The sequence below is a fragment of the Vanessa atalanta genome, chromosome 13 (assembly GCF_905147765.1).
Source record: "Vanessa atalanta chromosome 13, ilVanAtal1.2, whole genome shotgun sequence".
In the NCBI taxonomy this organism is placed as follows: domain Eukaryota; kingdom Metazoa; phylum Arthropoda; class Insecta; order Lepidoptera; family Nymphalidae; genus Vanessa; species Vanessa atalanta.
In genome coordinates, this window is record NC_061883.1 from 8,229,495 (window position 1) to 8,242,055 (window position 12,561).

The window sequence follows — 12,561 nt, forward strand, 5'->3', positions numbered from 1 at the left end:
GTACATTTTGCTATTTAGATGATGTTACAGTTTGTGGAATGGATAAAGGTGATCATGATCAAAACTTAAATTGTTTTATGGCTGCTGTGAAAAAGTATAATTTAACCTTAAATGAACAAAAATCTACATTTGGTGTCAATTCTATTAATCTGCTTGGATACAATATTAAAGATAATACTGTCAAGCCTGACTCTAATAGATTAAAACCATTATTAGACCTGCCACCCCCAACGAATAACAGTGAATTAAAACGAACACTTGGTTTATTTGCTCACTATGCAAAATGGATCAATAATTTTTCACAAAAAATAAAACCATTGATTAACATTAAATCTTTTCCAATTGATGATACTGCAAAAACGTCATACTATTATACTAGTTGCGAGTACTAACCAACTGTTGGCCACTATTTTTTCAATACGTTCTCAGCTTTCACAGTATATCTAGACATATAAATAATCAAAGATTAATTCTACTTGTAGTACCTTCTATATTTAAAAGAATCCACGATGTAACCATGTACATAAAAATATAACTGCACAAAATAATATAAATGAATGTATTCGTATTAAAATATATATATGCACAATGACCATAAAAAATTATAACAATATATGTGGGGCTTGATCTCTTAAATACTGTCACTATAAATTGTAGCATTGTTATTATTTAAATGTATTCACCTCAATACAATATGTCATAGTGTACAAATTTACATATCTTAACTATAATATAACATTACTATCAATAAATTTTCGACTAATTTATATGTTGGTGTGATTTGTAGGCTATCAAAGGGGCGCTATACTAGAATAAAAATAATTTTTCACATCTCTCTAGTACCACCTCCGAGGCGTAATGTAGCTATCACAACACCATACTCTATACATTTAAAATATTTCTCTGGAGTCGAGTCCACGCTCACCATTATCGTGTTTTTTTTGCGAAGGGTTCACACACAAGAATCCTGAGAGGTTATAGTACGTCATCTGCGCCAAGCATATTATTATATTAATTTAGTTCACCGAAGTAGCAATTCGTTGTCATTAATATCTTTCATATATAATTGTATAATATTTTTTTTATGTTCTACATCTATTACGACAACCTTACATAAGTATTTATTATTTATAAAGGTTTCGTATCATAATAAGCAATAACCACATTGTGTTTCAATGTTAAATAAAAAATATAAAAAAGATTTTATGTAAAGCATATCAAAAGGTTCTATGAAAAAAAAGAATAACAATTAAGACTTCCTACATGGTGATATTGCCATATTGTTATTATGTTGTTAAATTTTTAAAGTAGATTTTCATTATATTAAAATCAGCTATTATATGCAGTTTCGAGCGTCAAATACAAATACTTTTCCTTAAAATCCTATTGAACAATGAAACTTATAATAATAATAATAAATATAAAAAACTAAACATGTTTTGCGCCAAGAGATACCTGGATGTCGAAAAATAAAAACAAATTCTATTAGCATATTTTATGCTGTTGGCAGCTGTATTAATGTTTAATTCATATACCTATGTATTTTTATACCGCTTTCCTGATGTAGCTTAAGTGGACATAAAATTGAAATTTTAGTCTCAGTTTACAATAACAATTTGTTGGTTGATAACGTTTTGCAATGCGAAGCTCCATTGGATAAAGTGAAATATTATAATTTAAATGTATAAGACGGTGCCTGCAAAATAAATAAAAATACTAGATTTTAAAATTTTATTATTGTTGAAAATCAAATAGATCGTAGCTCGTTTTTGTTACTTTTCAGTGTAATTATACAATGTATCGATTGAAGAGAATTTTGAGATGTAGTGCAAAGAGGTATGTGATAAGATCAGTTCAACAATCAAATATACCTTTAACTATTGCGGATATACCGCATCCGAAATCATTACCAATTATCGGAACAAAATTAGATCTCATACTTGCTGGAAGTGGGAAAAAGTAAGTTATTACAGTTTTCATGAGGTAGCTTTATTGATAGTATAACAGTATATTGGTAAATTAAAATGAACTATATTAGTAGTTTTAAAAATAAATCTTACATTCAGATTGCACGAGTACATTGATAATCGACACAAGCAATTAGGCTCCATATTTGCGGAACGACTAAGTGGGAGCACAGAACTCATTTTTATAAGTGATCCTGCATTGATAAAATCACTTTTTATTAATCTTGAGGGTAAATATCCGATTCATATATTACCCGACCCATGGGTTCTTTATGAAAAAATTTATGGATCGCACAGGGGTCTTTTTTTTATGAACGGTGAAGAATGGTTGTTAAATCGACGAATTATTAACAAGCATTTACTAAGAGAAAATGCAGATGATTGGATTCGTTTAGCAGTAAATAAAACTGTCGAAGACTTTATAGAAAGCTTAAAAAATAAAACAAGAAACGGCTGTCTAGTAAAAGATATGGAATTCGAATTGTATCAACTTTCTACAAACGGTTTGTAATTTTTAATATAATATAGTATTTTACTTTGTAACGACGACTGACATATTATTTTAATATAATAAAATAAACAGTAAGTAATTAAGTAATCAAATAATTAGAGGCGTTTGTTTTTTATTTTCAGTTGTTATAAATGTGCTATTAGGTTCTAACAGTCTTTCACGTAGTCGACACAATGAAGAATTATTAACTATATTTACGACATCCGTAAGAAAAATATTTCAAACTACAACTAGATTATATGCATTGCCGATAAACTGGTGCCAGCGTTTGAATTTAAAAGTTTGGAGAGATTTCAAAGAATGTGTTGATTTATCATTATTTATAGGTAAATAAAGAAAATAACATTATTAAAAATATATTAGTAATAATAATCGTATATATATAACACACACACCATGAGTACATATATATATACTCATGGTGTTTTTTAAACTAGAATAATATGCTTGGAATCAATTAACAATTAGAAAGAATTACATATAATTTACAAAAAAAAGGTGACGCAAAGGATAATTTATAAAATGTATGGACTTGAGGTTTTATGTTCTTAAATCTGTATTGTAAATTTAAACAAATTATTATTATTTTTAAGCAAAAAAATTGGCTCAAGAAATGATAAATCATAATGATCAAAGTAATGGATTGATTAAACGATTAATGGAAGACAATATGGAAGAAGAAATGATAATAAGAATAGTTGCAGATTTTATAATTGCTGCTGGTGATACGGTATCGGATATTATTCTATTGCAATATATTTTTAATATTACAATTTTATGCTGTTTAGTACAAATCTTACGAAAACGAATATGATTGATTTTAACAAAAATTAAATTTTTAATTTCAGACAGCGTATACAACCTTATGGATCCTTTTGTTGCTATCAAAAAATGATGAAGTTGTTAAGAATATTCGTGCTCAAGATAATTTTTATATAAAATTTGTTGTAAAGGAAGCAATGAGAATGTACCCTGTTGCACCTTTTTTAACAAGAATATTACCACAAGACACTACTTTGGGGAAATATAAGCTTAATAAAGGGGTATGTAAATTGATTTTGCTTCTAATGATTATTTTTAAGACAAATATATTTTGCTTGTACGACATCAATAAATATTTCTCTTTTTAACCTATAACGATTGACAAGTTGTCAAGTTCCAGTTATACCTTGACAGTGTGTTTGATTGATGTAATGGTCGAATTTGACAGTTGTGATCAAAATATAGAAAAAAAATCAGAACTTAAGTTTTTAAGACTGAAAGAATAAAAGTTTAAATATGAACTTTCATAAATTAATGCACACTTTTATAAGTCGACCTTCTTTTTGCAACTATCGTACTTACAGTGCCTACAATTTAACTTTTGATAGAAGATTAGACTGCTCCGAAACCAACCATAATAATTTATTTAAAAAGAAAACTTTACTAGGTAATATTAATAAAAGAAATATTTCGATAGAAAGTGTAGTAAAATGGCAAGAACAGACCTATATGAGTATATCAAATAGCAGTTTAGTAAATGTAATACAAGATGGATTGCTTTATTTTCACGATACCACGGGTTTGACTTGGTCAGCTACAATTATTACTTCAACTATACTTGTTCGAGCGCTCATGACGTTACCACTTTCAGTTTATCAAAATTATATTCTAGCAAAAGTTGAAAACATTGGCTTAGAGCTAAGAGATTTAAGCAATGAGTTAAAAAAAGAGACTGCTATTGCTAAAAAAATGTATAGCTTAAGTGACAAACAGGCTATGATTTTATATAAAAGATCTCTCAAAAAACAATGGAAGAAGCTTATAGAAAGGGACAATTGTCATCCACTGAAAGCTACTTTGGTTATTTGGCTTCAATTACCGATATGGGTTTGCATGTCTTTCGCACTTAGAAATTTGGTAAATATGCATCCGTCAAGTCCATCAGCAATGATAACATTTATGGAATTACAAAATGGTGGTTTTGGTTGGATACCAAACCTAACTGAATCTGACCACTCTCTTATCTTACCCTTGACATTTGGAATTGCAAACATTGCTATTATTGAAGTACAGAGATTGTCTAAATTAAGGGAGCCATCTAAAATCTACAACATATTTACAAATGTTTTTAGAGTATTTTCAATAGCAATGATTCCTGTAGCAGCCAGTGTTCCTTCGTGTATGTGTTTGTATTGGACTACTTCCAGTGTATTTGGTTTAGCTCAAAATTTGAGTTTATTATCACCAACTTTAAGGAGAAAACTGAAAATTCCAGAGGCTCCAAGTGAACTTGAACATCCATATAGTCATATGAAAGAAGAAATAAATAAAAAAATCAGAAAATTGTTACCTAAGAAGTTGCTTTAAAATTAAATACCATCTTTATTATCAATAAGTTGAGTGTTTCTATATTACAGACACCCATAATAGCTTCAATTTACACCTCAGGCCGCAATGAAGAAAACTTTTCGAAACCAAATTTGTTTTTACCATTTCGCTGGAATAGAAATGATCAACAAAAACAATATTTAGTAAATCATGATCCCTCAGCATCACTTCCTTTTGCTATGGGAGCACGGTCTTGTATCGGAAAAAAGATAGCTATGATACAACTAACAGAAATAGTTAGCCAGGTAAAATCACTTGCAGTAAATAAATGGTTTATTATTCACCTACTATTAGGATTGAAACTTTATTTGACTGATTCATTGTGACTGTGAAAATTTAATGCATGTAAATTTTGAAAGATTCATTCTCCTATTTATTTTAACAAATTTCTATAGAATTTTATGTAAATTTTCTTGAATTAAGGCATTTTATTTTCCAGATTGTGAAAAACTTTGACATTAAATGTATTAATAAAGAAAACATAAATTGTATCACCTCACAAGTGTTAATACCAGATAAGCCTATAGAATTTGTTTTCACTGTGAAAGATGACCTAATGAAATAGGAATAAATAAAGAACAATACAGTTTACAGTGTTAAGTGTTGCACTTTAATTTTATTTGATTATGCTTCATTTAATACAGAGAATACAGTAACACATTTATTATTTTTATTACCCCATTTATTTCCATTGATAAACAAGTTGTATAGAATAGTGTTGGGTTCCAATACATCGAGATCATAGATAATTAATTTATATCAGTACATATTATATACAAAGCAAAATTACAGACTGTATGTTTTATCACAAAAATATTAAATATCATCTGTATGAATACCACTCTTACACCTTTAAAAGAATACATTTTCTGAGTTTTTAAATTAACTTTTTGTATATAAGTTTGCATATGTGAAGGCACCCCTCACTAATATATTATATAAACACATTTAAATCATACACTATAACATCGAGACACATATTACACTGAGATTTTTGAAAAAACAGTTTCATAATTATGATTTTAAAATGTTTATTGCACACTTATTTAAATAAGTACTTTATTAATTGGATGATAAGAAATTCAATAATCTTTATAAAGACACAATCAGAGAATATATTTTATATTTATTCAATATATAATATAGGAATACATGTACACCAATAATAATTTATGTACATACATAGGTGGTTCCTTCTTTTTCATTCCCATGTAAATACATTACTCATCATTTTATTCTCTCCTCAAGTACACTGTTTTACCGAGATTTATTTTACCAGTTGTCTTACTATCATTGACTTGATATCTTCCAACCATTGATCTTTAAATTGAAGATTAAGAATATTTTTAAATGATTTCAATCGATCTTCCTCGGCCATTTGGCCTGTTAATAAATATGCTACGGCTTCAACACACAAAAAGCCCATACCTTCACTTAAAGACCAAATATAGATTATATCTGCTGTGTCTGGTGCTAATTTAAATTGTACTATTGCACTACTTAACAGCTGTTTTAATTTTTCAAATAAGAATCTGTCAGTCAAAAGCAATACTTCTAAATTAGTTTCCAGGTTTTCAGCTAATGGAAATTCTTCAATATCACATTTAGGATTGTTCAATCCACATTGAAGAAGTGTTATTAAATATTCCAATGCTGATTTTGACACATTTTTCAAACGTACGAACTTCTCTCCAGACTCTCTGAACTGTCCCATTAACATAGCACTGAACACATCAGAATGTTGACATAAAAATAATTTGTTTGCCCTCACTGTAGTTGCGTCGTCTAATAGAAAAATTACTACATCTTCAGGTGGTAAATTATCTAGATTTGGATTGTATTTCACCTGAATTTTACTTTTGAATCTGTTTTCCAAAAGTTTGGGATCTTTAATATGAATATTGTTTGCAAGCTTCACTAAAGCGGTAACACAGACTTGAATATCTTCTTTGGAATCCGCAATAGTTTTAAGCAAGAAATTCAAACCGTTGCAATCTATTAGAAATTTCTTCAAAACTTTTTCAGTCCTGGGATCAAAATAAAATACAATTAGAAGAAATTAATAATTAAATATTAATATTATATTGTTCTATTTTTACACATAATTGACATACCTGACAATATAAGGTAAAGTCAAAGAAAGTGTTTGCTTCATTGATGAACTACCTTTCAATAAGTGATAACATATTTTTCCGATACCATAGCTAGATTCAGCTAAAACTGACAATTGAGACAATAGTCTTGAGCTCAGCCTTATGATCTGAAAAATAGCAATAATAAAAAAACTTTATACAACAATATACAATTAATACCTATTTGTTTCAGTTGTATACTCACTTGTTTGCACTGAGCGCATAGGTTAGGTGGGTGTTTGGAATTCAGAGTCATGTAGTGTAGCCTTAAGACTACCCTGTGCCTTAATATGCTTATTAAGCAGAGATGATTACTGTTAAAATAAACGTATATTTTAAATAGAAATAACTTAATTTAAAATCTATTTTAAGGGAAAAGAGCAATTTTGAAGGACAAAACATACAATACTCCTTACAAATTGACAAGATACATACTCAATATTTAAGTAAGTATTGTAATTGTACAGTATAGTAATCACCCATAAAGATTAATGATCACGAGTTTTTAGGTTCGATTCTAAAAATAATAATGGGGCTACACATAAATAATATCATAAAGATGACCATCTTCAAATATTTTAAATAGTAAGCTTAAATCACCTGAGCACTCTAGCGAGTATCCTTGCAGCTCTGCCTATGGGACGATCACACCTCTCCACATAATCAAGGAGTCCGTTAAGGCATTCCCGACCAGTAAGTGAAATCATGGTCCGATTATGTACTGCTTCATCGCGGACTGTGCTGCAAGTTCTACACGATCCTTGGGCGACACGGAAAAGTAACACCATGACGCAAGCTATGATTGATGTTTTTGAGTTTATATCTATTTTGCTTACATCTAAAAAAGGTGATCATTTTTAATAAAAAATACTACGAATTTAGTACAAAACAAGAAGAGTCGAATTTATACATCACGTATGTTTTAATAATATCGTCTATCTTATGTCAATCCTCACCGTCGGAGGGAGAGTCCTCGTGATCACTTTGATCGTCCATGACCAGTTCATCTAAATCTTGAGCAACTTGCGCAGCTTTTAGATCGCTATCAGCTTTTGCCGATATTTTTTTTTCTTCATCTTCTGAATCACTATTCGTGTCACTGCAAACTGGTGAATAACGTCCAGATATCTCCGAATCCGAACTTTCTAAAGACGCAAATTACGACATTACAGTGGACACACTTTGAAAGTATAAGATTATATAAAATTATTTAGTATTAATAGCTTTTATGTGTACCATCATTCGTGCTGTATGGAGATGAAGGGCCGGAACTGTTAGGACTCCACTGATAATCCGAACGATTCGGAGAAGTTGATCCTCCTTCGCCAGCACTTGTTCCTGAGTCTGGACTCAAATCCCAACGATTGCGTCTGCTCGAAGATCCCTTGTGTTCTGGACTAAAGTCCGAAAAATTCATATCTGATGCAGGGGACGTAGGTCCTTTATCTTGAGTAGTACATGTTTCTGTAGATGATCGACAAGGGGATGGCCAGTCAGAGGTCATTGGTTCCCAGTAAACACCTGCTGTCCAATCCTTATGAGCCATTTTTATTATATGGGATTTCTAAAATTAGTAATAAATGGTAAAATTCTTAAATATTACAGAAAAAAACAATTGTTAATCAAGAATCACGACATATAATAGAAAAATTAATTTCAACTAAAAATGCATAGAAGAATTAACAATTCATGGAAATACAAATATGAAACTAGCTAAAAGTCAAAGTAAGGTTGCGGTACATAAGAAAAACTTGATGGAATGCAATAGATTAACCGTCTCCAGCTTTCGACAGCTTTCTAGGCAAAAATTAAGGAAGTCTGCTTCTTCAGGACAATCAATTGACAAGACAACAAGAGTAATACCATAATTTTGTAATAATATAATATTAAACAAGCGTAAAGAGCTTGAATACAAACAAAAGCTGTTACTATTATTATAACATTTACTCTTAGAACAATAATTTTATCCAGATGAAGAAATATAAGGACATATCCGACTAACCTTCTGAATCAAATTTGGGCTTTTTGACCGCGCTCTTTTAACTCCTTTTCGGCGGGGCGGCGAAGGTGGCGAAGGCGTTGGTGGTTCATTATCTTCACTTTCACTCGGCGCAGAGGCATCGCTATCAATTGCATCCACGAATCCAACAAACAAACTATCCCTTTCAATTACAACCTTCAGGTCGTCTGTAGTTTCTGATAACAAAATACTTTTACGTCTCGTAAATAAACCTGATCCGACATTGTTTTCGGTTAAATTTTGGAGGACTATATCATATACTGAGCCTGGTTCATTTTCTGGTATATCTTTTCGTTTGATTGGTACACTAGAACTTCCGGACTTGACAATCTCGATGTTATGATCATATTCCATTGTAGTAATATAATCTTTAAGTTTGTCAGTGAGTAGACCGACGAGACCTGTTCGAATAAGCATTTGGAAAGCTGTAAAGAGAATATTTTTAAATATTTGATCAAAGTTTTTAATAATTTATAATTATCATTTTTAATATTATTATTTACTTGATTTAAAATTTGTGTCGCCTTACATTCATCATCAAAAACGTATTGAAGGAGTGCGTGCAAAGCATATGAGTCGTCCCGAGCGGCGGCAACGAGTAACGATAATCCCCCACAGTTACGCAAATGTAATCGATTCACGGATTCTCTGCTCAGTTGTGAGAGAGCTTTCGTCGCACCTTCCGGCCAACACGAAACACCTAAAAATAACAAAGACGCAAAGACATGCTTATTAATTGATCCAAAACGAAACAATATCACTTCCTAAGTTGATTAACTATGATTACCTGAACGTTTTTGAAGCAACTCCACTAGGCATTCAATTAGACCAGCTTGACCTAATAGAAGTCGGCTTTTCGTTATATAGCATAAATTGAATAGACATTTAAGAGCTATAGGCTCGTGTGTTTTAGTTAACGCCACCAAACTATGATATCCTTTTCCATAGCCTTTAATCTGCAATAAAAATAGCATTATGTTTATAACCATCTATATATATATATATATATATATATATATATATATATATATGTAATAAATTTTAATGACAATTTGTACACATTAGGTACCTGTTCCGCACAGTCGACAACTGAGTATGTAGTAAAATGTCCCATGCATTTCAGTATAGCGTTTATAAGTTCTTCCTGACTTTTCTTAGGCTCTTCTTTCTCTCGGTGCACCGATTTTATTATGCCTTTTTTTTCGCATTCAGTAGACAGCAGTGCTGATATACAACGCACAGCATTTAAGCTTAACATTTCATTTCTCTTATCTTTTACCATCCATAGTTGCCTAAAAAAAGTAAAATTCTAAATATACCATGTATATGCTTTTGTCTAAGAGATATCCAGTGTGTATATTTATCGAATAATTAATAGTTATATTTCATGATGGTCATAACTTTGATGAAAGATCCAATGCAATATGGTTAAAAGTTACATTACGACTATTAACTAAAAAAATATATCTTCGGTTATAAGAAAAGGATTCCTTGATATAGGATGTCAATATAAAGTTAAAGAGATAATAGAAGATGTAAGTGATAGTTGTTTATTAACGAAAATATTTTATCACAATATATTAACAGCCATATCAAGCCAGGGACTACGTTACTTTAATGAGTGTAAGATGGAGTCTTTGTATTTACCGAATGGCTCTCACAGCCATCGAGAGTGTAGCATATGATGTGGTCTTATCTCTATTTTCGATAAGGTCAACTAACGCCTTAACAGCCCCATGGCTATGTAAATTCTCAGCATTGCTTTGGTTTTGTGCTAAATTACCAATTACGCGAGATGTCCTCCCGAGTATACTATCCCGACACACCGTGTTTAATATTGTTACCAGTGACCCATAACTATTTAATTGCCCAATCTAAAACAAATTTGCATCCAATCAATACAGGCGCGTTGCAAAATCGATCGGCAGCGCAGTTAGCAACGCAGCGGCGCATTCGAATTTATGTATTGCTATTTATTATGTACAGGCGATCGGCGAGAACAATGTAACAACGAGAAATTTATATAGTAGTATTCTATGTGTGAATATATTTGTACTGTTGAATTAATTGCTAATTGCATTATTAACTCTATTCTCGTGTTTCATTGTTACTATTGGTAAATTTTAAATATCTTATTATATTGTAATTATATACATATGTATATATATTTCTTTACTTATTATATTAGTTTTGTAGGTATATAAAAATAAACAAATTTCGCATTGCAGGAAAATAATGTAATTCCCATATTGTTACATATACATGCTACATAAAAATAATTTAATTCACAAAATTTCATTTTTAATTGAATTGATTGATGAATCCATTGATAAAAAATGTCTACTTGGAATTAAGCTTGATATTTGTTCCAATCAAATAATTATAAAGCTTATTGTTATCAAATAATTTTTAGTTTAATAACTACAACTCAAAACAGTTATATATGACTACATTCACAAGAAATAATGCATGTAATTTCTCATATATGTATAATATATAGTACACACTGTACTAGATAATGTTTATTCAACAATTACCTTTAACTTAACATTAATATGGACATACATTTAGTTTTATACCTTTATTAATGTGAATTGTGAATCAACATGTCTATTATATCTTATAATTACAACTGATTTAACGTTTTAAACTTTGTTTAATTTACCATTTAAATAAATGTAATAAATAAACTAACATATAAGGTATATTTATCGAGCCATATACCAAACTATTTTAATTAATGTAATAAAACTTTTTAATGGTTATAATAAATCTGTTAATACTTTATATTTAATCATAATAATTATTTTTTTATATATCTATATTATATATACCCAAGAATTAAGATAGTAAGAGATTTTTTAATCTTTCTATAGAAAACATTCTATAAAGTTTAATTTCTAAATGAATTATTCCAAAATATCAAGTATATTTTTACATTTCTTTCATTAGTCTATTATACTATGATTAATATTAAATAAAATCACTCACCAATATGTTGCTTTTTTCCTCCAAACACAAATTCCCTAATATACTTAATGTTAAATCAAGAATCCTTTCATTGGGCTTACGCAAATGGGGCAATAAGTAATTTAAACCATCACAATCTCGAAATATTTTAATACCTTTATCATTTACAATAATATTAGATTTTATATGTAAAAGACTATCTTGAATTCTTTTAGAGGATGAGGAATTTAAGCCTTCTAAGGCATTTTTAACATCATTTATATCCATTTTAATAATCAATATTTCATTTGAAGCTACTCTAGACTTATAGTCAAAGAGTCACAGACTAATGGATAGTGGATGCTATCTATAGTCCTGTACAAAGACTTATTTTTTGTAATTTATTTAAAGAGACAAGACCCCCTCAATAGTCAATATTCGATAACTCAACAATGTCAATGTCAGAAATTGCTGCCACTTAAAAATATATTTATTGGACATTTTAATATTTTTTTTATTTGTTTAAACTTATTTTAGCCGTTCGTATAATTTGGAATACGTTATTTAAAAAAAAAACAGTGATACGAATTAACTTCCATAATGAAATTAATA

General features: G+C 29.8%; 3 protein-coding genes across 4 annotated transcripts; 2 read left to right on the forward strand and 1 right to left on the reverse strand.

Annotated features, from left to right (window-relative positions):
• The first annotated feature begins 1,550 nt into the window (after positions 1–1,550).
• Positions 1,551–5,502, forward strand: LOC125068548 (cytochrome P450 315a1, mitochondrial). Of its 2 annotated transcripts, none has more exons than XM_047677755.1 (8): positions 1,551–1,692; positions 1,784–1,959; positions 2,067–2,470; positions 2,601–2,804; positions 3,072–3,208; positions 3,327–3,521; positions 4,878–5,093; positions 5,288–5,502. In XM_047677755.1, exons 1-8 carry the CDS (start codon positions 1,681–1,683, stop codon positions 5,411–5,413), a joined length of 1,470 nt encoding a protein of 489 aa, XP_047533711.1. In that variant the 5' UTR covers positions 1,551–1,680; the 3' UTR covers positions 5,414–5,502. The 2 variants fall into 2 exon arrangements, with proteins under 2 accessions (XP_047533711.1, XP_047533712.1); XM_047677756.1 differs by having other exon boundaries at positions 1,581–1,682; positions 1,763–1,959.
• On the forward strand, positions 3,600–4,883 carry LOC125068549 (cytochrome c oxidase assembly protein COX18, mitochondrial). The gene has a single exon (XM_047677757.1). It carries the CDS (start codon positions 3,757–3,759, stop codon positions 4,825–4,827), a length of 1,071 nt encoding a protein of 356 aa, XP_047533713.1. The 5' UTR covers positions 3,600–3,756; the 3' UTR covers positions 4,828–4,883.
• Positions 5,446–12,368, reverse strand: LOC125068546 (armadillo repeat-containing protein 5). The gene is made up of 12 exons (XM_047677753.1): positions 11,992–12,368; positions 10,648–10,874; positions 10,070–10,292; positions 9,788–9,956; positions 9,530–9,700; positions 8,983–9,425; positions 8,217–8,544; positions 7,937–8,125; positions 7,581–7,818; positions 7,186–7,294; positions 6,963–7,108; positions 5,446–6,875 (listed from the first exon to the last, which is right to left on the reverse strand). The coding sequence occupies exons 1-12, from the start codon at positions 12,235–12,237 to the stop codon at positions 6,116–6,118; spliced, it is 3,249 nt and encodes a 1,082-aa protein (XP_047533709.1). The 5' UTR covers positions 12,238–12,368; the 3' UTR covers positions 5,446–6,115.
• Between the last annotated feature and the right edge of the window lie 193 nt (positions 12,369–12,561).

Bases quoted from the DNA above. Each gene is read 5' to 3' on its own strand.
- LOC125068548 (XM_047677755.1), top strand. The intron at 2,471-2,600 runs GTTTGTAATTTT...TTTTATTTTCAG, and splicing joins GTATCAACTTTCTACAAACG to TTGTTATAAATGTGCTATTA. The intron at 3,522-4,877 runs GTATGTAAATTG...TCTATATTACAG, and splicing joins AATATAAGCTTAATAAAGGG to ACACCCATAATAGCTTCAAT.
- LOC125068549 (XM_047677757.1), top strand. From the start codon at position 3,757: ATGAACTTTCATAAATTAATGCACACTTTTATAAGTCGACCTTCTTTT.
- LOC125068546 (XM_047677753.1), bottom strand. From the start codon at position 12,237: ATGGATATAAATGATGTTAAAAATGCCTTAGAAGGCTTAAATTCCTCA. The intron at 9,426-9,529 runs GTAAGGCGACAC...TTCTCTTTACAG, and splicing joins ATACGTTTTTGATGATGAAT to CTTTCCAAATGCTTATTCGA. The intron at 7,109-7,185 runs GTGAGTATACAA...GCTATTTTTCAG, and splicing joins TATGCGCTCAGTGCAAACAA to ATCATAAGGCTGAGCTCAAG.